The sequence below is a fragment of the Gavia stellata genome, chromosome 4, assembly GCF_030936135.1.
Source record: "Gavia stellata isolate bGavSte3 chromosome 4, bGavSte3.hap2, whole genome shotgun sequence".
NCBI classification, from domain to species: Eukaryota; Metazoa; Chordata; class Aves; order Gaviiformes; family Gaviidae; genus Gavia; species Gavia stellata.
Window position 1 is genome coordinate 33,483,790 of NC_082597.1, and position 27,325 is coordinate 33,511,114.

General features: G+C 36.8%; 1 protein-coding gene across 1 annotated transcript in view; it reads left to right on the forward strand.

Moving 5' to 3' along the window:
- The window catches only part of PPHLN1 (periphilin 1), a 66,500-nt gene that overhangs the window by 686 nt on the left and 38,489 nt on the right, over positions 1-27,325 (forward strand). The window contains exons 2-5 of the mRNA XM_059816095.1: positions 458-549; positions 4,949-5,119; positions 6,062-6,123; positions 25,137-25,351. Of these exons, the coding sequence (XP_059672078.1) occupies positions 458-549; positions 4,949-5,119; positions 6,062-6,123; positions 25,137-25,351 (540 nt within the window). The remainder of the gene's footprint in view (positions 1-457; positions 550-4,948; positions 5,120-6,061; positions 6,124-25,136; positions 25,352-27,325) is intronic.

Consider the following 27,325-nt stretch of genomic DNA (forward strand, 5'->3'; position numbering starts at 1 on the left):
TATAAAAAAGCAGAAATTCTTCAATCTAATAAGTAAGAGTTGAACTGTTTTTTAAAAAAATTCCTCTGTTTTTAGCAGAGCAATATCAAAATTGCTATAAGGTATGTGTGTATGAATTTATATGTACAGCTGGTATTTTCAATATGCATATGTTTCAATAGAGCTGTTTATAGTATCTGTAAGTCCTGTAATTGTACTGATTGTACTGCACTGATTTCCAGTTGTTCTCACACATACTATGAGTTATTTTTCATTAAAGTTCATAAATTACTTTCTATAACTAGGTAGACTTAGTTCCAAAAGGGCTAATGTAAAAAAAAAAAAGCATATGTACAGGGCTTGTGCATAATACTTTATACTGGGAGAAGTCCAGGAACCTTTATTTCTATGCTCGCTATCCTTTCGTCTATTCATAATGAGTCTGGTTTTGGTTAAGTTGGATTTTTATTGTCTTTAGTGGCGTATCGAAGAGATGAAATGTGGTCTGAAGGGCGATATGACTATGAAAGAGTTCCAAGAGAACGTCTCCCTCCAAGGATTCATCCTGATGTAAGTGTATAATATGTTTCTTTGGCATTATACCATTATACTATACATTTATACCATGACTTGTACCATAAGGGCTGGATTTATGTACATATGTATGTTCCTACTATACCCCAAGTTCCATTCTCTTTTCATTCATTTAAGCCAACAATCTAGCAAATGCATCTGCACAGGGATAATAGGATGCCTACAAAATTAAATCTTGGGGTTTGGGGTTTTTTTTTTTCAAATCTATTGAAAGTGTTTTGAATATTTGTATTTTGATAAATTGATTTTTTTGTGTGTGTAATTCTTTGTGTTATTAAACATAGGATTTTTAATAACTTCTGGAGAAACAAAGGCCGTACTATGTTATATTTTTTTCCCAGACTTTTTTTTTACGTTAATACATCTTTGAAGTGATTTGAGGTGGTGAAATTACTACTTTCAGTATTGTTCTTTTCGCCGATGGAGTTTTCTATTATGATGCTTAAAGCATAGAAGGAAATGTTTATAACAGATGTTGAAAATACATCTTTGCTAAAGAAATTGTGTTTTGGAGCCTTGTAAGGGAAGTGCTTGTCAAGAAGAGTGTCGATGTAAATCTACTTAGGCATGGAGACTTCTACTGTATGTTATGCTTGTAAAAGCAAACGCAGAAGCTATGCTTACTCTGCTGTAGAGTAACTTTAGAATGCTTTTAGAAAATCTCTGTGCCAAAGAGTTGAGTAATTATTTTTTTTCCTCCTGTGTCTGAAGTCTCTAAAGAAGAATGAAAACAGGGTGTAGCTTTGTCTTTTGAGCTATTACACCTTAAATAGAACTTTAAGAATACTTTTTGATGTTTCTATTTACATGCTGTGCAATGTACATTTTGCAAAATAAAATTTCAGGTACCTGTGCCTGTTATCTGGCTTTTCTTTTAATTCTTTTAATGTTGGAATAATAGCATAGCTGATTTAGCATACTTTCTGGGTTCCCTCTACCATATTTTCAGCTTGTCGTTTTGGAAGTGTACCAGCATTGGTAACCTGGTAACTAGTTACGTAGTCTTCTCTATTGAGTAGTGTATTAGTGTTTGGCTGCTCTGTGACATTTTTAACTCTCTTTACAGGCAACAACAAAAATTCTGCATTTTCAGCAAACGGGAAATCAGATAAGTTTGCACAGGGTATTTAGTCAGCTGCTTCTCAAATATTTATCAGCAGTAGGACTTAATCAATGTTTGACTTGACTAACACATTGCTAATTTAATTTAACCATTGCAACAGTGACATTCCTAAATTATTTTAGTCTTTCAGCCTGTCCAGGGAACCATGCATGGCATGTGCATTATGACAATTTACTTCACAATTTAAAAGGTGTGATGCAGTCATTTTCATGCAAGAATTAACTAGGTAGTTCAATGCTAGCTTTATACTACATGTGTTTGGAACTGTGGATGAAGGGACTAGCAGAATACACTCATTTATCACAACCAATATGTCGTGGTTTAAGCCCAGCCGGACTAATCACCACACAGCTGCTCACTCACTCCCCTTCCTCAGCTGGACAGGAGAGAGAAAATATAAGGAAAAGGCTTGTAGGTCGAGATAAGGACATAGGGAGATCACTCACCAACTACCATCATGGGCAAAACAGACTTGACTTGGGGAAATTAGTTTAATTTATTACCAATCAAAATCAGAGTAGGATAATGAGAAGTAAAACCAAATCTTAAAAACACAACACCTTCCCCCCCACCCCTCCCTTCTTCCTGGGCTCAACTTCACTCCCGATTTTCTACCTCTCCCCCCGAGCGGCGCAGGGGGACGGGGAATGGGGGTTGCGGTCAGTTCATCACACGTTGTTTCTGCCGCTCCTTCCTCCTCACACTCTTCCCCTGCTCCAGCGTGGGGTCCCTCCCACAGGAGACGGTTCTCCACGAACTTCTCCAACGTGGGTTCTTCCCACGGGCTGCAGTTCTTCATGAGCTGCTCCAGCATGGGTCCGTTCCACGGGGTGCAGTCCTTCAGGAACAGACTGCTCCAGCGTGGGTCCCCCGCGGGATTGCAAGTCCTGCCAGCAAACCTGCTCCAGCGTGGGCTCCTCTCTCCACGGCTCCACAGGTTCTGCCAGGAGCCTGCTCCAGCATGGGCTTCCCACAGGATCACAGCCTCCTTCAGGCATCCACCAGCTCCAGCGTGGGGTCCTCCACGGGCTGCAGGTGGATATCTGCTCCACCGTGGACCTCCATGGGCTGCAGCGGGACAACCTGCTTCACCATGGTCTTCACCACGGGCTGCAGGGGAATCTCTGCTCCGGCGCCTGGATCCTCTCCTCCCCCTCCTTCTTCACTGACCTTGGTGTCTGCAGAGTTGTTTCTCTCACGTATTCTCACTCCTCTCTTCTCCGGCTGCCGCTTCCCGGTTTTTTCCCCCCTTCTTAAATATGTTATCACAGAGGCGCTACCACTGTTGCTGATTAGCTCAGCCTTAGCCAGTGGCAGATCCGTCTTAGAGTCGGCTGGCATTGGCTCTATCAGACATAGGAGAAGCTTCTAGCAGCTTCTCACAGAAGCCACCCCTGTAGCCCCCCCTGCTACCAAAGTGCTGCCACGCAAACCCAATACACAATATTACCTATCTGTACCAAAACGACACCTCCAGTAGTTGGGCAAACCATGATCTGGTGTGTCTCTGCCTCACTAAAGGATGGAAGTGAAGCTTCTTCTCATACAGCTCTGATGATTCAAGATAGTTGGCAGGCAGTTTCTGTCCTTGTAAGCCTGTGCCGTTGTACCTGTGTTCACGTATAGAGGTCTGGCTTAATTTTGACTAGACAAGTAAAATGGAATTAATTTATTCAAACTATGAACACTCTTAGCATTTGCTGATAGGTTAGTATGTTGGAATTGAGATGTGCCAATGATACAGAATGAAGTATCTCTTGTTTGAGAGAGCAAGACAATTGTCCTAATCTAAACTGAGTGCTTATTATATGCCAAGTATAGATTGTAGTAGAAAAACATGCTTTCAGATACTGGTAAACAACATAAAGTTGCAAGCACTTGGCACCATTAATCGTACGTGGGTACACCTTGAGCTTTCATGTAACTATCCTTCTGTATGTCAGTATAGTTATGTGATGGGGACTTCTGGGTGAGATTAAAGCATGGAGCAGTTTTATTTTAGCTTCAGAGCACATCTTCTTTGTAAGACACCAAACTAAAAAAAACCAAAAACATGTGGAGGATGTTCAATGAGGTAAGGGTAGATCAAGTGTTGTGGCTGTGTATGAACATGCACGTAGTCTCTACTTTGCATCAGTATGGCTGTAGGCTGGCTTTGGATTGCCCTCTAGTGAATTTGTTGGGTGGTCTCTGAAAACAGAACTAACTTTTTTTTGCGTGACAATATTTAGCAGTTTGTGAATTTCATGTGGTTTTCTACAAAAACTATTGGTGCATTAGATTGTGACTTCTACTACTATTAAAAAAGCTAATTTGAGTGTCTTTCCCCCCCTCCAAATTGCACATGCTAACTCAAGTCTCTGCATTTATAGCTTGTGTTTTTAAGGCCCATAGAAAAAATATCTTGCTAAAGGAAGAAGACTTAAAATACAAACAAGGTCTTGCATTCATGTTTTTGTTTGCTTTTTATTTGCAGTTGGCTTATGTAATACTTGGTTCTAGAAAATTGAATTTGTATCTTTTGCAACTGTGCAATTTGTGCTTAATAAGCAAAGGATTTCTTTAATTGGTAAATGATGTATGACATTTTATTTGAAGGAAATACAATAAATTCAGTTTGCATTCTAACAAAAAGCTATCCGAAACTTGTGTTAAAAGGAAAACCGAGAGTGTTAAAACTCGGTCGCTTGAATCCTCAGGTCACCTACAGCGTTGTATTGAGAAGGTGCTTATCTATTCAGATTATGAAGCAAGGACTGTCTTCACTATAGTCTGCATAGTGTGGAGGATGTTATTGACATTAAGAAAATTGATAGTATTTTCAAGTGGGCTCTTTGTTTTACAGGCATTACAGGTGTAACTTTCTTTATTGAATTCCTAAGTTAACATAAAAGTTCCTGACAAATATATGTAGCTAATGCTTAAAAAAAAAAGTAGCTGATGCTTAGAAGGTAGCTAATGCTACTGCTTTCAACTTTCAAAAGAAAATGAAACCACATTGAAAATTTTTGCTCTGTAATTAAAATTGTAATGCCTAAGGATTGCATCTGAATGGTGTCCAATTACATTTAGTAAGTTATTCCACCATCAGACTGGCATGATTTTTAATGTTTGTTGTTCCCCTGTGCTGTTTCAGCTTTAAGACTATTATAGTCTCATATTTAGAAACAACTTTTTGTTTTTACTTTTATGTATTCCCTACAGATTGCCAGCTATTAAAAGCAATATGGTTTTGTTTGTTTTGTTGTTTAGGATGATTACCATAGAGTAGTAAACATTGTGCCCAAGAAACCACCACTGCTTGAAAGACCTGGGGATGGGAATTACAGTCGGTATGATGATTACAGTCACGCTGAGTACAGAGAATATGAAGAGGGTCGCAGTTTTGCCCATGACCGAAGAAGTGGCCCTCCACACAGAGGTGTACGTAAGGTGATTCTTCTCACATGTTTATGATGTTTATCTTCTCATTAATGCTTGAATACTGAACAACTGCAATATTATTTCTGACAGATCATTGATGTTACTGCTGTTCTGTAAACTGAAATAGAATTAATAGAAAAAACAACCAGGTTTTGATACTTCGAGCTTTTTTACAGTTACTGTGCTTCTAAGGCTCTTGTGATTATATGGTAATGCCTGTTTGCTACTTCTTATGGTTCCTAGCTACTCTATTGACTTAGAAAAGAGCCCTTGTCCAGCACTGTGGAAAGCTGAGTCTGAACTGGGAAAACAGAAGTGGTCAGAAGTCCTCTCTGCATTACAGTTCGAAGTTATCTGGATGAATAGAAGAATGATTGCAAAATCTTTCTATTTAACAAGTCCTTGCAGATGCAACTTGTTGAATGTTGTCTACCTATCCTTCTAATTCGCACAATTGTTCACTTATTTAAATTCTGTCGTGATGCTGAATGCATTTTTTTTTCCCAGTAGCTGTACTTAAGTACAGAATTTATGGTGCCTTTGAAAGGTCTTTACTGTTGCCTCCTCCAACCCAGCTGTTTGAAATTCTGTAATTTCAAGCTATTGATTATAATTCACATTTCAGTGAGGAAAATTTTCTTTTTTTTTTTTTTTTTTTTTTAAGTCAGGGCCTATGTATATAGCTTGGAAGTTTTTGTGGTTTTTGTGTTTTGTACAGTGTTTTGAAGTTGCTCTCTTTGGTATTGATAGAGGAGGAACATAAGAGGAATGGGGTAGAGTGAATAAACTGAGAGGAACCTTGCTGTGAATGATTAATACTTTCTTTTAGTTCATTAAATTTTTTGGTTTTGCAGTGAATAAATACCATTTGGCAACTAACTGTACCTGACATCTGATGTTGAGATACACATCACATAATTGTTTTGCATGTATGTTTTGCAGGATGAATCGGGATACAGATGGCCAAGGGACGATCATCCTATAAGTCGGCAGCCTGAATACAGGTATTTTATAAGACTTTACAGTAGTGCCATGCATAGGCTGGGACTATTTAGGGCATTTTTCTTTGTTATCAAAACAGTTGGTAGAGCAGAGCAGTAAAATGGCAGGGATGTGGGAAAGGACATCTGTTGATGTAAAAGACGATAGTGGAAAAGTGGTTTCTAGTTGTATTGTTTGAAATACAAATTAAATAAGTGGTATGACATGAAAGTCTCTTTTAGTGTTTATTTAGTAAGGATAGGAGACATAATGATAGCATCTTTAGGATGGTAGCCTGGGACTGTAAGTAATTTAGTGCATCTCCCTGATCAGTCACACTTTTTACATGACTTCAGAGAATTCTTGGTCTAATACTTGCTTCTGTGACTGCAGTACCCTGGGACCAAAATACAGTGGAAAGATACCTGCACCATTTTAAAGGTTGGTCGGGTGGATAATGAGATTATATAGTTCACCATAGTCTTGTTCTGACCTCCCTGTTTTCTCAGCTGGACTGATGAGTAGATATTTCCGTCGTACATTATATTCATTTCTGTGAGCACTTCTCAGTCTGTACCTCAGGTTCCCATCTATGAAATGTAAGAAATAGTGTTAAACAGTAAGGCTGTAACATACATATGCCTGCAATGATATTTGATACGGGATTATTTGATATGATAAATAAAGTGCACAGGATAGTATTACACTCAAAATTTATGGACAAGGATGAAACTCACCTTAAATAGTCAGACAAGAATTAATTGTTAGTATAACTGAAATATTAACAGTCTAATCTAAGAATGTCATCTCATGGTTATACTTTCATATGCTACAACCTGTGTTTCCACTTCTCAAGGTGTCTGCTGTTGTACTAGGCCTGTATTTCTATATACTGCATCATGGCGTTAGTCATAAATACATCATTCAATGTAGAATAACTCCTTGTTACTGCTGTCTATATAAAACTATGGTTGTACCATACAAAGATCAACAAAAGTAAACCAAGTTAGCTATAGACACCTGGTCAGTTAGAAAAATTGCTGTTAAACCTGCATCAAGTTAAAAAAAAGACTTCAGGCAGGTCAGGAAAAGCTCGGACAGAGCAAACCTGACAAGTTTGCTCGAAGCTTTGGTCTTGAGGCCTTGCAAATTCAATATGAAGCTGTTAGTAGCAATGGCAATGTAGCGCTACAGGGGTACACAGTTGCAGTAGATATCTGTTCCTTTAAATGTGATGATTTAGACATAGCATAACTAGGTTATTACATAACTTCACCATAAAAAAAATCCTTCCTCTACTGTAAAAGTCTGTGTGCACTAGACTTCTCTCAAAATTGCATTCTCGGGGCTAGAAGCAACAGAAGAGGGTTTTGAAAAGTAGTAAGTGTTTTATAGAAACTTGCGTAAAAATTCTTGCATCTTTTCCTCCCACTTTAGAAGAATCAGAGTTGTTTAAAGCTGGAAGGAAAAAAAAAAAAAAGACTGAGAAGACTGAGTTAGTGCCAGGCAGTTTATCTTACACAGAACAAGAGTGGCACCCAGTGGTCAAAAAGATTGTCTTAAATGCATCCTGATTTCTTCTATTTAAAATGTGAGGATAAAATGGCAGCTTGTTTTGTTGAAGGCTTTAAAAATGTGTTACGTGGTAGGTGATAGTCCCATCTGAGTTTTTATTATGTATTTCAGAATATGTAACTGTTATACAACTGCAATAACACTATGGAAGAACTTCATAAAGATACTTGGTTTAGCTGAGGGTATGGGAATGTATTTGCAATTGAATGAAGCCCTGCTGATCTGTTACATAAATATGCATTAGCATGTCAGAAGTCTGATTGTACAGAAGAGCACAGGAATAGTAAATAACATTGGATGTAAAATCCTGTGATCAGACTGCTAAACTCTTGTAGCATTGCATGCTTTGTAATAAACTTAATTATTTTTTTCATATTGCTCACTGTTGAGCTATCTAGTGGATCTCAACAGAGGAAAACGAAGTACAGTACTTGGTATATGTTGTCTCCTGTGGTGAAAATGCTGATTACTTTCTATTTCAAAGACATTTCCACTATAAAGAATGAGATTAAAAAATTATTATATGTGGAAATTCTTTCTCTTTGGATATAATGAAAGTTATTTTGGGTAAGTTCTTCTGGAGCACCTATAAATAATTATTTTCTTTTTCTTTGAGGTAGTAGAGGGAGATTTAAGATCACTTTAACCAGAAGTATTTTTTTAAAAATTGCATGGAACATGGCTAAAACATAGTGCAAAGTTAGATTTGTGAAGCTAAAGACACTCAGGAGACTTGTAAAGTTAATGGGTTTTCATAGTCAGAACAGTGACTATAAATTCTAAAAAGAATAGCTCTTTTATTGACATAATCAGTTTTCTTGAATATTTTTAAAAACTCATTCGGCAGCTAAAAATGTGCTGTAAGAAGTTGTTGTCAATATTACGTTTAGCATTTCCTCTTAAGCATTATTCATTCACATTTTCCTGCTTTGATTTTTGGCAACTTAACTGTCAAAAAGTAGTTTCTGATCTCTTACTCTCTTCATTTTTGTTTCCCCCCTATCTTTCTTTGGAGTGCTGAAAAACATTACTCAATATTACAGAATCACAGAATCACAGAATCACAGAATCAGTACGGTTGGAAAAGACCTGTAAGATCATCGAGTCCAACCTGGGGGGGAAAAAAAAAAAAAAAAAAAAAAAAAAAACAACAACAACAAAAAAAACCACACCACACTTCTCCCAAAGTAAAAGAAGCTGCTTGTCTGGAATGTCAAAAATCCTTAAATGATGCAGAATTTTGGGCGTGAAAGTTCCCTATGTTGAAGAAACCAGCTGTCAGGTTTTTTGGAGTGTTGGTTTTTTTTGTTGTTTTGTTGTTGATTTTTTTTTTATTTTTTTTTTTTTGAATGGTTGGACTTGATGATCTTACAGGTCTTTTCCAACCTTAGTGATTCTGTGATTCTGTTATTTCTTTTGTGGATGTTTGGTTTTTTAAAACTTTTTTAAGCTTCTTGACTTTTCCTTAAAAATAAAAATAGGAAGTGCATGCTTACTTTGCAGTTGCACAACTGTGGCTTGAGCTGTGATGTGTCCGCTCACCAGCAGCAATGCTCTGTTAGTGACAAGAGGTTCTACCACTTGGCTTAGCTGTCTTTTTTTCTTGTCTTCTTTCTTAGCTGTCTTTTTTTCTTGTCTTAGCTGTCTTTTTTTCTTGTCTTAGCTGTCTTTTTTTCTTGTCTTCTTTCTTCTTACGGAGTTAGGATCCAGTTTCCAAGCAACTGTCATTTGCCAATAGTCTACCATTGAATGGAGCATTACTGATCCTTGTGCTCTTTTCTGGACCACTCAATTCTTGAGAGTTAGCCCTGTTTTATACTATTCTGAGTGAACAGCTCTCATGTTGACCATGATTTCTTTATGGTAATTTGTTTATATGTAAAAAATAAAGTAATTCAGAGGATGTGCTGGGTGTAGATTTCAAAATGAGTTCCCAGTCCTTTTTCTCTTGTTCTGACCCAAGGGGTTCTTGCTGGATTTCTGAACTCCAGGGACTGGTGTGAATTGTGTAACCTTACAGTCATAGCTTGGTTTGAAGTGCCACTTGGTTCAAGCCTAGTTGGTATGTATAAAGAATAGTACTTGAAAGCAGAATCTCTTAGTTTGGAGAAGAGAGAATTTTCTGTATACATGATGACAGTTTTAATGTCTTGGTTACTGATGCTATGAGAATTGTGAAACTTGGAAGCTATGAGAGGAGCAGAGATAAAATAACATAACTTCTTTGTACATTTACCTTTTACTGATGTTGATCACTTCTGGGGCTGTGTTACTAGTCTTTAGTGATACATCAAACTCATTTATTCAGAGCACTCGAATTATTCATGTCAGATTTTTTGAAAACTTGCAGGGAACTATGCTGTTATATGCTGAAGAACTCTACTTTTACAGTACTTCTGTATGGGCCTCATAGCAATGGATTTTGCGTACAAGTTCATTTTTATGAAGTCAGATGAACTTTTCAGTGTGAAGTGCTTTAGAAGATTGTTAGCTGCTGTTCACTTTAGTCATACCACATTTTAATCCTTTTGAGTGCACAGAGCATTACTTCATTTTTTTTTTTTTTCAGCCAAACTGAGTTCATAAGATGTGAAATATGTGAAACTTGGCAACTTAAGATGGGTAAGACTCATCTTCAAAGAGAAATGACAAAATGACGCACTTGTAAATCCCAGCTATACATGCATTAAATTTGATCCTTAAAATTATCCGAGGTCCAGATTTTTGTAAAATAAGGATTGCCATATTCGTAGACAAAGTACTCTGCATCAGTAGTAATGTTGGTTCATGTAATATAGACTCCTGAGAAGTGGCTCATGTAGGACATTTTTAATATCTCCTCTCAAGTTGTTGGTATGAATAAGTTTTCCTTTGTTAATGAAGGAAACCTGCTGCTACTACATGTGTTGTTTTGTTTATTGATTGTTGTTTGGTTTTTTTCCCCATGTCGTGTGTGAAATTAGGAAGTAGTCTTAGTACAGTCTTTAATACAAATACATTTGTGTATCTAAACCAGATCTGCTTATCTGTGAAGTGCACAGGAAATATTTTGTAATAAATAGAAATAATAAAGTAATTTTGATGCTAGAAATGAAAGCAAACTGTCTGGCAAAATGTTGAAACTTAATTTTAAACAGTTGGTGATCTGTGAACAACTAAGATTCATCAGTCAGTTCTCTATTTTTTTTTTGAAATCTTTTAAATCAATGGCACGTTGCCTTTCATCTAAAAATTTTATGTGAATTTCTGAACATTAAGCTTACAGTTACCTCTTTAGGGTTGTAAAAGGGAATATACCCCAATTTTTGTAAATGCATAAACCTTCACAGTGAGACTGTGTTTACCAAAAGCCATGGAGAAAATTAGTAGTAAAGTGGGGGATAGAAGCCCAACAATCTTGGCTTCCTGATCTCTGCTTGAACTACCCTTCCATTTAGTGATTAACCCCTTGCAAGTGCAGTATGTGATGACAGGATGTTCTAGAGGAGTTGTCTGAAGATTGTACATTAAGAAGAAAATTGTTCTTTGGCAAGAATGGTTATTTTAAACCAAAACCTTTGATGAGAGAGTCTTCAGATAGAAGTTAAGGGTCACTGACTCTTCTCTCAATAAAGCAGGATTTAATATTGAGGGTTCAGATGTGTCATAGGCCAAGGCAGTTACTTTACATTATCGCTGTGCAATCACCTTTGAATTACAGGGGGTAGCTTGTTTTTTGCCCTCCCTGTATGTATTCTTTAATGAATGAAACAGTGAACCTGTTTGAATATTTTATACTCATTTACAACAGCGTACTATATTATGGGAGGTCTTTAGGCTTTGGATTTAAACTTTCTTGTAGTGTAAACTGATCTTTGTCTTGCTTATAGAAGAGAAACTTAGCCAAAGGGATTTATGAGATGGTGCTAAAAATGTACATGAGTCTGCTGTTCTGTTGCAATGTTTGACAGGTCTTAAGGGACAACATACAAGAACCTCATTCTTTATTAAAAAACATGTGTGGAGGGAAATAAATATGGCAGTCACCCAAAGAAAATGGTCTTGCTTTTGACAGAGATTGATAAGCAGAGTTCTAATCATATTCATTAGCACAGGCCTTTTTCTTTTAATAAATAAATAAATTTTAAAAAATCTCTGCCAGAACATTGAACCTCTCAGATATTCCCACGAACATCTAGAGTAACTTGTTTAGTCATATACAAAATTACAGTTTCCTTATAATAGGTCATTGTGGTAGATTCGTTATACCTGTCTACAACTCCAGGCAAGGACTTGTCTGTTGAAATCTTTAGTTCAGAAGACCCATTGTACTAGGCTGGTAGCTAAATTAGTTTACCTTGGCTTATGATAGATATTTTGGAGGAGGTGGAGGGGGGGTAGAACTTTTTTGAACAAGATAACAGGTAATAGATAACTTAAAAGTAGATTCTGGTTTACACTAAATATTTAATCACTTCATATTACACTTTATATCTTAATGCAGCAGTTTTATTGATTCAGTAGTTGCTACATTTTCTTTGAGGGCTGTTTTCTGCTCCACCGCCTCTTTAGCTCTTTGTGCTTGGGACAACCAATTTGTTTGCAAAGTAAGAATTATGTTTTATAATTTGATTTTTGTTACTTGGCCAAAATTATATATGTCTAATTGTATTACTAATGCTTTGGGTTCCTTTGGACCATGGTTTTTTATTTCAAATGGATTTTAAGAAGTCGAGTCTTCTCACGCAGATACCACTTCGCGTTTTAAAACTGCCCTGTACTGAAGGCTATGTATAATTAAGAACAGTTCAGAACTGTCCATTATTGCAGGTCAACGCAATTGAAATTAGAAAAGTTTCAATTCAGACAAGTCTGAAGCAGTGTGCCCAGGTAGCCAAGAAGGCCAACAGCATCCTGGCTTGTATCACAAACAGTGTGGCCAGCAGGAGTAGGGAAGTGATTGTACCCTTGTACTCATCACTGGTGAGGCCGCACCTCGAATACTGTGTTCAGTTTTGGGCCCCTCACTACAAAAAGGACATTGAGGTGCTGGAGCGTGTCCAGAGAAGGGCGACGAAGCTGGTGAGGGGTCTGGAGCACAAGTCTTATGAGGAGCGGCTGAGGGAGCTGGGGTTGTTCAGTCTGGAGAAGAGGAGGCTGAGGGGAGACCTTATCGCTCTCTACAATTACCTGAAAGGGGATTGCAGAGAGGTGGGTGTTGGCCTCTTCTCCCAAGTGACTAGTGACAGGACTAGAGGAAATGGCCTCAAGTTGCGCCAGTTGGATATTAGAAAAATTTCTTCACTGAAAGGGTTGTCAGACATTGGAACAGGCTGCCCAGGGAGGTAGTTGAGTTCACCATCCCTGGAGGTATTTAAAAGATGTGTGGCTGAGGCACTTAGGGGCATGGTTTAGCGGTGGACTTGGCAGTTGTAGGTTAACGGTTGGACTTTATGATCTTAAAGGTCTTTTCCAACCTAAAGGGTTCTGTGATTCTAAGTCTGTTTTTGTTGCTGTGATGAATCTCTTTCCTCTATTTAACTTAGAACCCAGAGACTTAAAACTATATATGTGAACACTGGCTGTTTTCTTACTAAGAATATTATGTCAAACTGAGTTTCTGCTGTTATTTATGCTGGTGGTACCTGCTTTGTTTATACCTAGAATTACGCTAGAAACTTCATTCAAAACAAGACTGCTGTCACTCCACTTCTGAAATGTTTGTCACTTCAGAGAATGGGGAGAAAAGGAGAGACTGGTGGATGGGGATTCAATTGTAGAATTTTTTTGCCCCACCCTATAATGTAAAAATATGGGGAGGAAGTAAAAATTCCACTTATTTTCAACTGGATTTTTTTGCATGTTATAGCTAATTGTGGGATTATTCTGTAAGGTGAATGTTGCTTACACTGGCAGCTAGTTGTAGTTGTTGAGTGATTGCTTTTCATTTTTAAATATTTTTATTTGCATAATGATTGACTGTAATTTTTATTGAAGGCCTATTTTCTTTTATTTCTTTGAGGAATTTCTCATTCCAACTCTAAAAAACATGTTTGCTTAACTCTGATTTAATTGCTTATGTAGTTTCCATCTCAGGTTGAGGGGAAGGAGTTCAAACTTTGAAGTCATAATATATGCTGTACTGATCATCTAATTTCTTTTTCTTTTAATCATTTCTCCTGATGAGCTTCTGAGGTCAGTGCCGGTATTCCTGCCATTCAGCCGGGACCCTGGAACCTCCTGCATGAGTCTGAGCTGTGATTTCCCACCCCCGCCACGCTCCCCCACACTCCCCAGCTAGTGGGAGACTCCTTTGACTGTTGTGGGTTACAGAGGGTTCTGGCTGTTCTATTTCATTTCAGAATGATGTCATGGAAGCTTTGTTTTTCTAATCAAAACATTTCAAAATTTTTCATATATGGGAATTGTCGAATTAGCAGAACTTCCCGCTTTTTTGCCTTGCTGAGCTTGTAAATATGCAGCCTCATGCAGTAGAGCTTACCATTTATATGAAATGTAGAACGGTTCTAAATCTTGGTTTTAACTCCTGCTGAGTGCCATAAGAGAAAACTGGGTAAGCTTGCTTTTGAAAAGCATGATTACAAATAAGTAATTTCAGTCTGGTTCTGTGTGTATAGTATTTCTTATACTTTTGTCCTTTGCAATGTTTCAGTTACACTTAAATGTGGTCTCTATGTTGTGACTCTAAAGGATTGACAAAGTATTCTTTGGACTAGAGACAGGTAGTTTTAGTTTTCTCAAAGGATGTTTTGATATTCTTAAAAACCCAGCCTGAATTATTGTTGAATAAGGAACAGCTAGGTAGTAAATTGACTTGTAAGTATTTGACAACAATTACAGTAAACACACCAAATTTGGTAACAAAAAACTTAGAAGTTCTCCTCATGGCAGTTCTCAACTGCTATCGTGTGTTTATTCAACTTGCTTTTGGTCCAAAGCTATGTTATGTTTTAAGATTCTATGGCTTTTTGTGTGTACAACTGTTTCCCTCTGCAGTTTTTGTAAGGTTGTAAATTGTCATATGAAATTGGTGTCATCATTATATTTTTTAACAGTGGTTATCGCATAAGAACTGTTTACTACACCTATTAGTATGTTATGATGTAATGTAAGGAAAAATTCAGTAGTGTGTGCCAACTCAGTTAAATTTTGTAATAACATTGATTTGTTTCTTAAAATTAAGTCATATTTTGGGAAAATTATTTTCTTCTTATGAATGATGTTTACATAACGCTAATAAACTGTAAGAAGATCCTCTATTTACAATGTATGATAGGGCAACATGCCTAAAGATAAGATTATGTACCTTTACACTGTAACATCTTGGCTAACACCTCACTTTAAAGAAGACTTTAAAAAGCAAGCTCGTCTGGTCCAGTTTTATAGCTAGCATTATAATCAGGTGGTAGATGGTATCAAACTAGAAAGTTAATGCTGTATTGGGAAATAATGAGGCAAACTCCCATCGGTTGCACTTGAATATTCTGGAAAGGTTTCCTAGCAAATATTTTGAAAAACAGCTAGGTACTGAGAGACAGTGGGAAGGGAAAGAGAAGGGAGTCTCCCTTCGAGTCCAGACAACTACTGTTAAGATGGCATCTAACTAAATCATCTCAACGACCAGCCAATGAATTGGCTTAATGAATGTGGTCATAGCTTTCTCAGGATGGGGAGTATTGTCACAGAGGACTTGTACATAATTTCCCTTAGGAAGATAAATTCTTCATCTGTTAGGGTCCAAGGACTTGTTTGTTATATTTTGAATATACTAAACATTTCAGGGAATTTAATTCCCGTTGAGAGAGGGTGGGAATACTAGGCTACAGTAGAGGAGAGGAAAAAGTTTGGTGTTACTGACAGTATAGGCATCCTTTTGTTAAGCGTTTTGCTGCAAAGAGAAGATTTTTGATACGCCATTTCCACCTATTTGTGTGTTTGAGTGTGTTATGATCTACATCTGAGGAAAAGTTCATCAATACAGCAATTCCATGATCTCATGCTTTTAGTATTATTTTCAAAAGATGATTCTATTTTTGCATGCTAACAAATTATTCTTAATGTTAGTCTTGACGACATTTATTCATGAACTATATATGCATAACCATACAAGGTTCTTTCCCTTCTATACGAAGCTTTGTAGTATTCGTTTGTGAGTTGATAACAAATGCTTTTGTCTAAGTAGAACTGAATATTGACACCATGACACGCAACAGTGTTGTGTCAGCCAGCTGTGGGAATGTCTTTCTCTTCTGAAATCTAACTTTTAACAGTTGCTTGTGTTAAATGAAGTCCTACTTTACCTAGTCTAGTATGCCTAATTATTTTTGTAAATTATGTTTGAGAGCATGTTTATGCAATTTGGAAGTAGAATGGAAAAGGTATTTCAGTGTGCTGACTTACAGAATCATAGAATAGTTTGCGTTGGAAGGGCCCTTTAAAGTTCATCTAGTCCAACCCTCCTGCAGTGAGCACGGACATCTTCAACTAGATCAAGTTGCTCAGAGCCCCGTCCGGCCCGACCTTGAATGTTTCCAGGGATGGGAGATCTACAGCCTCGCTGGGCAACCTGTGCCAGTGTTTCACCACCCTCATTGTAAAAAATTTCTTCCTTATATCTAGCCTGAATCTACCCTCTTTTAGTTTAAAACCGTTACGCCTTGTCCTATTGCAACAGGCCCTACTAAAAAGTCTGTCCCCATCTTTCTTATAAGACCCCTTTAAGTACTGAAAGGCCACAATAAGGTCTCCCCGGAGCCTTCTCTTCTCCAGGCTGAACAACCCCAACTCTCTCAGCCTTTCCTCATAGGAGAGGTGTTCCATCCCTCTGATCATTTTTGTGGCCCTCCTCTGGACCCGCTTCAACAGGTCCACGTCTTTCCTGTGCTGAGGCTTCCAGAGCTGGATGCAGTACTCCAGGTGGGGTCTCACCAGAGCAGAGTAGAGGGGCAAACCAATTCAGGTTTGAGGTAGTAAACTTAGTATTTGTTCTGCAATTTTTGTCTTACTAGATGAATTTTTTGGAAGAATTTTGTACAAGGATTATCTAAGTAAGGCAAAGGATTATGTTAATAGAGGAGATAGAAGTGAATTATCTTCAAAAACTCTCTTCAACTACTGTTAATTTGATCCCTTACTAATACCTCTCTGTTAAACAGTATTCTGTTTAAAAATTTATCTTTAAATCTACATTTATTACTCCCAGTCAGAATATTGTGTTTTCAGTGTTGCTTCAATATGTATGTTTATTATTTTTAGGAAAAAAAATGTATTTCTTCTTTGAGTCTTACTTATGATAACTTTAACTACCCTAAAAGTCTGCCAAAGGACCTATTTTATTTATCATAAATAAATAAAAGTCATGAATGCAGTAAGGAGACTGATCTTCCTACAGTAAAAATCTATTTCCACAGCAGTTTAAACCTATCTAAGCTAGTGCCATTCCAGTCCTTCCCTCTCCCTGATAATGTTTCAGGTGTTTGTGTTCTTCAGTGAGCTGGTCCTGCATGCTAACCCACCACAATCAATTAAATAATTATCTACGAGTTTGGCTGCCTAAGAAAAAATATCGATGCCAGGTTAGACATGGAATGGGAATATGGATTCATATGAGAAGTTTAGGATTGTAGCAGCACCCATTTGAATCAGTATGACTTGTCATGGAGCTATGCTCTGGAGTTAACTGTTACTAAATCACTGAAATAATTGAAAGCATACAATAGTTGCAAAAGGATTTTTAATAATTTACCCAAGTAGCATGTCTCTGCGGTAAATATGTTTGTGCTACTTGTAATATATAGGAAATGGCCTAAAAAGGGGGGGGGAAGAGATACTAATGTATACTGTAGTGATTGTAAACTGTAATCAAAGTGAAAGGAAAAAGCAAACTGGAAAAGAGAAAGCTACATGGCTGAATAATTTGTAAGAGGAAATGTCTGTCTTAACTTGGGGCTTTCTGATTTTGAACAAACTACATACTTGACAGGAAGGAATGAGATCAAATAAAGAAAAAACCCATTATGTACAATACATTTTTTCTTCATATACATGTAATGTCTTTTGTCTTGAGAAATCCGAAAGCAGAGGTAGTTTGCTAACTTCTATTTAAATTTGCTATGCAGAAGTCCATACCACTATTAGAAAACTTTGTGGCATAAGCAAATGAAACTTATTTGACCTAATTGCTTCAAATCTCACTTTAAGAATAAAAACATAGCGATTTGTGGAGCATACTTCTGATATAGAGAAAAATGGAGTGTTTTTCTGATTTATAGATCTCATTAAGGGATTCGGAAAGAGAAGAAAACTAAATATAATAAGGGTATTGTGTCTCAGTATTACTGACATAAGGTATTACTGCTTACAAACCTGTTCCACAACTCGCTCTTTCCTTTTGCAGCTTTTTATTGGTAGTGTTAGAACGTCAACAACAAGGGTTGATCAAATCAGTACATACTACTACAGTACGCTACTTGTTGCTTTCTCTTAAGTATCAATGAACTAACGGCATTCTGTGGCATACCAATGAAAAGCCTTTAAGAGCTCCTTTAGCAGGTATTTCATGGTTTCTGGGTTCTTCTGTTTAAGAATTTTAAATATAGTCTTTGGGAAAAAGAGTAATAGCTTGCTGAACATAAAATTCACTTATAAGCCTAAAAATATAGTGCAAAAATATTTCCTTCTTTCTTTCAGGTACATAGTGTGTACATTAAACAAATGCTTGCCTGCATTGAATTGCTTGGCAAGCACTGACTGATGTAAAAAAACAAAACAAGCCCAAAAAACTCAAAGAAAATCCCTAAACAAACACCCCCCCAAACCAAAACAACACCCCCCAAAACCAACAAAACAGAACTCCACCAAACCCACCAAAAAAACCCCAACACCCCTCACAATTTCTTGGTTAGAAATTTGGCAATATAAAGTTGTGTGACTTTAAACAGCACATATTTTTCTCTGCAGTCACATGTAATTTTCCACACTGATTTAGAAGATCTTTAAAAAACAAAATTATTTTAAAATTTTCGTAGAACTGTTTACGTGTGTTTCATAGTATGTTACTCTCCACAAATGCTTGTTCTCAATATCTTTATGTGTGCTTTGGGTAGTACTTGGGAATTTTTTCCATCTCTTACCCCATCAACCCCACATTCTTTGGTACCTCAAGGAAAATTCTTATTGTAAGTTCTTATCTATGTGCTGTTCTCAGTTCCTGAGGCAGGATGACAGTAAATGTGCAAGCACCTACTTTGGAAGGTCTGTCCCATTAGAACTTTCTCTAGAAGCAATAATAACGATCAGTTTCTCTGGTCTGTTATGGTGTCAGGATAAAAAAAAAAAAGAGTATGTGAAGATACCGTATCATGCTTCCTGTCTTCCTTCCAATTTTAAGCTTTTATACTGAGATACAAGGTTTGAATGGTTTCCATTTTGAATTAAGTCTATTTAGGAATTGAATCAGTTGCCACTATATTGAGAAGTTTATTCCTCAAGCTAGTTGTCTGAACTGCTTGACTGTTCTGGGATGATACACTGCTCAGGAAGTCAAGAGTATGAAATCTGGCCCAACAGTAGTGTCTGTCAGTAAATACTTTTATCAGTTAAATTCTGTGCTGTTGTAATTGTTGTAGCTGTTAATAGAAATTGTAACTTGGTCTATCGCTTTAAGCAAATATGCACTCTGGAACTTTAGACCTATGATTATTTCCTATTGTAGAGAAATTGCAGGGACTTACTAAGCCCTTGTTTTCGAAAAGCAGAGCCAAGATCACATGCCTTTGAATGCAATTGTTTTGTCTAATTTGCTCTTGATTTGTCTAATTAACATATTTTGTCTTTATTCTGCATACAGTTGTATAAAGCTGTTTGCACTTAATTCTTTGGAACTCAAATCTGTGATTTTGTGGACTCTTAACTCTTTGTTTCTTGTTCCTCTGTCCTTATCTGTATGCTTGACCATAGTTTCTCTCTGTCGGATAATAGAAAGAGAGTTTGAGTTTAAGTATACTTTTATTGTGTGGGCTTGTCTTGCAGCAAGTTTAATAAAGTACATTATTGATGACAGTAGAAAAGAAGGTACTCTTTACTAAGGATAAAGAGGAGTGTAATCTGATTTCCAGTTTCAGTTGAAGTGCATAGCTTTACTGTTCAATTAAAGGACATAGAGGGATTTCTCTCTAATGTTGCTATAATATTCAAGTTGTCTTAGTGGCTTTCATATTGAGTGAGGTGGACAAGTGTCATCAGTGTGGAGTTCTAGTGTTTGCATATGATGACTTCAGTAGTATTACATGCAGCATAAAAATTGTGAAGCATTTGTATATTTTTAATTTTTTGTTGTACATTTGGTATGTCTTGTTATCCTTCTCTACATAAGATTTACCATTGTTTTGCAATGCCTATTTCCTTTTGCTTTCATGCGAAAAGCTGTTAATAAGATTACATTGACTAGTCCTAATTATCTTAATTTCCTGTAAAGCAAATGCAAGTACTGCAGTTACTTGCTTAGTCATAAAACATTGCCAACCAGATGTCATAAGAAATCTCTCATCATTTCAAATGTTCACATGAAAGGCTATGGAACCAGATGCAATTACTTATATCTACAATGGTGTAATTCACTGTATTGTTTTAGCTTATGATAAATCATCATAAAGATCTTTGGACAGTAACGAGATTATAGCAAGTCTCTAAAGCAGAACTAAAGTAAATTGATGGTTTGTTGCACAAGCATGTACTGCGTAATTTGGAAAAAAGGGAATGAGTTCTGGGAGAGAAGATGGTGGCTGGAATTTTCCACCACCTACATTTACTTTGAAGATGTTAAAAGTAAAGGTGTTCTTGACTCCTTTGTGTCTGCTTTTTTGATGTTTAACACAGCAAATCTTTAGAGAAACTTAGAGGTCAGGGGTGTAGTATATTTTATTTAACGTTTTCCACATCATCTGAATCATGTTGGTAGCTCTGTTAGCCCCTACAGTGCCCCGGCAAGGAAGGCGATAGGATTTTTTATTTTTGTTTCACTCTTCCTCCCCCTTCCCTTTGCCTGTGTATTACGAGACAGAGAACGTGTGTTGAATTAAGAAGCACGGTTCAAATTTTGTCTGTTTTATCTCTGCACTGAAGTCTGGTGTCTTAGGAGATATGTATATTTTCCTCAATTTATTTATAAAATTTTGTGAGTTACTTGTAGGCAAGGTTATTAATCAAGCCAAAGCCTATAAATGGAATGTCTAACCCCTTTGACAATAGCAATAATCTTTCTTAGATGGAAAGGGTCACATAAACTTCTTTGACTTTTTATCTAGTTGATAGACTGCACTCACCTGTGAGTTACTGAAAGAACCTACAGTTTCTGCTCTACAGCAATATGCTGTTGAGTTGCCAATCTCTTTAGTGCAGTGTCAAAAGTGTGAATTATGTCCTTTATGGCTGGACCACATCGTAGATCAATGTTTTCGTTGAAAAGGTGGATGTCTGTATTGGGATGTAGAAGTCCAAGAGAATACTAAGCATGAAGTATTTTACACAGTTGCCCAGTAGCATGAATTCAGTGAGAGCGAACTAAGATTCCTCTTGACAAACAAAACTTTTTCCCGTATTGCATGGGATGTGCTTTCATGTACCCAAGTGCACCTTTGTTCCCAGGCATTTCACATCTAGCAGTGATTGAATTTTGCCTTTATGTACTCTTAAAATATAAAACTGACACACTAGTTTATGTTAGTCTTTGTTTCACATAGCTTAAGCTGTACCACTCTCTTTTGTAAACTAGAAGGCTTCCTGTAGTCCTCAGTGTCCCACAACATCGCTGCTGAATGGTTCGCTGGGCTTAAAATGGTAGGGAGGGATGAGACCAGAAGTACTCAGTGTGGTAGTAGTAGCTTAGGAAGGGTGGTGTCTTTGAGCCTTTGGCAACAAAAAATCTCCCGTGTTGTAGTCCCTTGGTCTCCTGCTATGCAGAAAGCTGTACCTTTGCCTGTTCTGTATTTGTGGTTTGTCCTTCAGTAAACTGGAACTGGTAGTTAATTGAAATAATGCTCAGGCTTCTGCTCTTCTCTTAATTGCCCCTGGTGGATGGTATATCAGGGTATGGGTCTTTACTTACAAAATTTCAGGAGCTCATCCAAGATTATCAGCTTTAGTGAGAATTTCATGGTCAAGTTTTGTGGAGGTTAAAAATGCTAATACTTCCTGTTGCAGTACTGCTGAGAGAACTAAATTGTGCTTTCAGGACCAAGTGTGAGATATGAATACAAAGTATAAAGATAAGAGGGATCCTATATAAAGGGATTAATCCTGTTTTTGTTATTAAGGGCAGTAGTTCTACTTTAAAGTTACAGCCAAGCACAAAATTTTGCATCTCTATTAAATATTGTCCCTGTTCTATAAACCTTTTGAGTATGTGTTGGAATCTGAAGCATGTGCTTAACTGCTTTGCTGAATTGGGGCCTTCATTACCAAATTGCAGGTGTATGTTAGCTTAAGCATTTAAGGGAAAAAAAAACCCCTAAAACAATGCTTATTTTGTTCTGTTCAGTGTAGCTTGTTACATTAATGGAAAACATCAGAAATGCTGTGCTGTTGCTATGCTCTCCCACACAGATTTAATATAGTTAATGGTATGAGTGTTCAGTATGAGATAGGGTCCAGTTAAGAATTAACATGGAGTGATGAAATGAAAACTTAAAAAATTTAAGTGAGATTCTACTTTTTTGTGCATAATATTATTGTAGAATGAGGCTTTTAAATGTTTTCCTGTTTAAAAGTGTGTTTCAATGATATTTTGTAAATAATTATGTAGATATTGGAGCATTTATTATATGTGTGCAATAGCTGGGGTTCTGTAAACATTTCCATAATAAACTTCTCTGTATACTAGGGCTTAATAACTTGCTCATAAAAACATGCTTTGGGCATAAAAGTGGTGTACTGGTCTTCCAGAAAGCTTGTGCTTTAAAAATAAATAAGATTATTTAAAGTGGGAGATTTAGAAAGAAGCTGAAGAAAAAGTGTGCTGCACCTAACTCATTCCTGATAAATATATGATCAATATGTTATTTAATAAATAAAAACCCCCCACTTAACTAGACAAACTAGTTCAGTGCTGAGCTAATATTTCTAGTATTCTTAAAGTCTGAACTTTTGCTTTAAGTCTATTGCTACATAAAATGTTCGTGTATGTAATGTAGGTAAAGCGTTAGTTCCCTATTTTCAGCTACAACTCATAGGTTTGAGAACTCGCCTGGCTTCTTTAGATTTCTTTTTGCTAAATTTAAGTGGACAAAGGGGTTCGAGTGCTTCTTCATCAAACGTTTTTTCTCAGTCTCTGATAATTTTAGCTATTTCCTTCTGGAAAGTGTCCTGTTAATCTACACATTTCCTAAAGAGTAGTTCACAAAGGTGGGCACATTGCTCTTAGGCCTTTGAAGAAAGCAGGGGGATTATCCTTCTGTGTATTCTGGTATGATGCATTCTTTGATGTAAGTATCTCTACAATGGCTACTGTTTAGAGGCTATTAAATAGAGTAGTATTTAACAACTCCTTAATTGTTTCTTTGGCTGTTTCACTTGGGAAGCAGAAAGTGTCGCAATAAACAGAAGAAGAAAAGATGTTTAGAAAGGAAATTAATATTGATTTTTAGCATACCTGTTAGGTATAAATCCGTGTTACATTGTCTTGTATCATTTTTGGTATGCAGACCTGTAAAATACGCTTTTCTGTAAGATGTGATACCTAGAAAAAGCCAGTGGTCTGTTAACAGTGAAATAATTATTTAACTGTAAAACCTGGCATTGCTTCCCTAGTGTTTTACTGAAAACCAGGGTGGCTGAGAGCTATTAATTCATACTTTAGTTTCATATGAAAATTTTCAAAATAAAGATTTGTTTTATTTTCCTGACACTTTATTCTATCTGGAATTGGAGAAATAAGCTGAAGGATTATCTGTATTTTTATTGGCTATGCCCCCGCCCTGCTGATTTTTCTGTTGCAGAATAACCTCAAAGTTGCTTGTGGGATGTTTGCGCTCTGAAGCAGAACCACTCATGCAGATGTGCTTTCCATGCAAAAAGTAAATCAGCACAGTATAAAACACATCAATGTAATAGGGTTTGTATTACTGTGGTGCTACCTGTGTAGTTTCAGTAGTCCAAAACACCTTTGGCACGCTGAAGTCCTTTGTTACCTGTCACAAATGTGGGCCTGTAACATGCTATAGGAATTGTACACTAGAGGGCTTTTTTCCTTTTCCTCACCAACATAAAATTAGCTATAGCTACATTGTGGTAAATGAGACCACCAGATCTTTGTTCATCTTTGTGAGAGCAAAAATTTATTTATTTAAAATACTGGACTATGATGAGAAATAAGAGAGAAAAGCACTGAAATAAGGTACATTCTGGCTTACTATAAATGCTATGAAGTCTTTATTTTTACTTCGCAATGCTGTGGAGGAACTGAGAAGTACTTGCTTCTCTTTGCCTTGGTCAAAAGACACACTGCTAATGTCACAAGTCTAGATTCAGTAGGTGTTCACTTGCATGTTTGTTAGCTTTGAGATTCTTTAGGAAAAGTTCAATTTGATACTGTTTTTTTGACCTTTACATATGTATGTATATGAATATAATTTGCAGGTAACCAGGACATTTGGGGCATGGTCTGGAGCAACAATATGTAAATTTAGTAGGAAGTTTTGGTGTTTACTAGATCATGGTTTCAAATCAGTTGGGTTTCATGTAATGCTGAGTGTACCTGCATCATTTAACAGTAAAGTTCAAAATGAATATTGTGTATTGTGAAAGACATAGACTTTTTAGTAGCTATAAATCTTCATATTTTCATTCAGGGTTTGACCTTGGGTGGATACATAGGCATGAGGATAGATACTCAGCTATTTTCTTGTTGTCCTTGCTGGATATAGACTGAAATCCCTCAATGATATTGCCTACAGCAAGGTGTGTGAAATCAAATGAGGGACATAGTCCCTTGAAAATAAGGGTAAGAGAAAAATAGAGTTGAAAAACAGCCAAATAGTGTGAGCAATTATTTGCATATGCATTTTTAGCTATTGTAAATTAAGGCTTAATTGCCTGGTGAAGTGGAGTGTGGAGTGAATCTGCAGAAATAAAATGTGAGAGTCCCAATTTCTTGAGTGTCTCTTTCTCTTACATTTTAGCTGTATTATTGAGAAATAGAAAGGAATTAGCTTCTAGTGATGAAATAGTTGAATGAAATCTGAAAAAAATTAAACATATGTACACATATTTTTTCTACTTTCCTACTTGTTTTTCATTCGCTGCCTAGTACTCCAAAAATGCTGAGGATTTCAGATGTGTTCTGCAGATGACATCTAAGCTATTTGTATTTACCGGACATAAAATGTTGCCATTGTATTATCTAGTGCTGTTCCACAAACATTGGAAGGATAACCAAGTAACTTTTATTTTTCTGTTGTCTTCAAAGGGACATCAGAGATGGCTTCAGAAGAAAAAGCTTCTATCCTTCTCATTATATGAGAGAGCGATCCCCTCATAAGAGGGACTCTCCTTTCTTCAGGGAATCGCCAGGGAGCCGAAGGGATTCTCCACACAGCAGATCTGGCTCTAGTGTCAGCAGCAGGAGCTACTCCCCTGAAAGAAGCAAAGCCTATCCTTTCCACCAGTCCCAGCATAGCAGAAGTATGTCATCTTTACATAAAAGAAATATTTCTTCTCAGCAAGGTAATGCTGGATTAATGATGAGAACTGGTTAGTGAGGTGAAACTGCAACTCACTGTATAAGCCCTTTTGCTTTACATGCTGTCTTTTGCAATGAGAAAGCTAGACATTTTGTACCAATTATGTGTTGTCTGCTCTTTGGTTGTTTCATTGTACTCTCTGTTCCCTTATGTATTTTGTGTGGGAGATTGTAGGTGTTATTTCAGTAGCAGCTCTAGACTGACTGTAGGAGTTTCAGCTGCACAGCTTTTTCTGGTATCCCTTGTTATTTTCCTTTTAGCGTCAACTGCTTCTGTTACTTCTTTATGTGCTTCATTGGATTCCCTTACAAGAAACTTTGCTGTCATCTACAGCAGATGAAGACTTTTCTTCCTGCAACCAGGGGAAAAGAGGGATTAAAAAAATCGGAGAAATTAAAGTACATACTGCTACTTGTTACATTTTCTGAAAATATTCTTAGAACTCTATTATTAGGGTTTTGAAGCTGGTTGGTTTTTAGCAATTTCATCTCATCGTCAGGTTCTCTCAAATGTTGCTTTCCTCAAAGAAATGTGAAACATATCTCAGTTGTCTATACTGTGTATGTTCTGCCTTTTAAAAGCTTGGCTGTTAATCTTTCCCAGAAATCTAATGAATCATCTGTTTTGAAAATATTTAAGTTTTCTTATTTAAATAATTTGCAAAAAAGGCAAAATTCCTTTTTTTGGTATGCTACAATCTTAGCCACTGCTGTTTGTACAGCTTATGGAAGTTAATCCTATTTGATTTCCCTTTCTGCAAATGCTTTCTAGTGAACTATACAATCCTACTGTTCATTTTGCAGGTTTTTAAAAATTAATTAGATTTTTTTTTTTTTATTCACTGATAGTCATATTGTTTCCAGAATGGCATGCTGGACCATTATGTAGCACTTCTTGCCAAAAAAGATCTTGTGGAGTTAACATTGTTTAAATATTGGGGAGTCATTGCACTCCTTGTAGAATACAAATTATCTTTCTAACTCATCACTGCAATTCTTTTAACACCTTGTAGCAATACTCAGTGAACGTGAATTCCTGTGCGTGTTGGAGAGGAAGAGAAAAATATGATATTCAACTAAATTTGTAGAAGTGTTGTAGATGTGCAGATCGTAATTATCAGGAATAGGAAAAAATTGTTGTGAGAAACCATATAAAATTTTGGAATGTTTCAGGGTTTTCCTAAAGTTTTGAGCTGACTTCTCTCTCATTTGTAGTATATTGGCAGAATTACTCCAACAGTAGTGGAGGTAGCGAAGTAGAAGCAAACATCTTCACAAACCAGAAGATATGCTGCTGATCAAGAGAGGAGGTTACATTTAGGTCTGTGACTTTGGGGATTTTTTTTTCCAATTACATGGTTAAACACCTCTCCCCATCATCTTTAAATCAGTTTTAAGAGACCAGATGGCTTGTACACTGGACTATTTCTTTGTAACTGCCTGTTCCCTGGAAGATAGTACTACTAAACTGTTCCTCTAGATGACTGAATTAAAATGGTCTATTCGCAAGGTATAAATGGCTTAAATAATACTTTCAGAATTGTGTTTGAATATGATTTGTCTTAGATAAGCTCATGTATTACATATTTAAAAGGAACATAAAGTGGGACACATCTCACATGTCAGCAGTACATTTTAGTCTGTGCTTTGATGGATTTACAACATGCGAAGCATACACTATTTCATGGGGAACTTATAATACTGCATCTTTTTAGATATCCTAATACTGTTTAAAATCATGCTGTCTGAATCAGTTTGACCTCATGACTTCCACTGAAGGAGGAGTATCCCAGCCCTTCATAAATTACGGTAAATACAGGATTTGAACAAAGAAAACTGGGGAGACATAAAGAAGCTTGGTAAAAGGAAGGAAGGGGCTGATGGGAAAGGACAGGCATTCAGCCATGGTGGGAGAG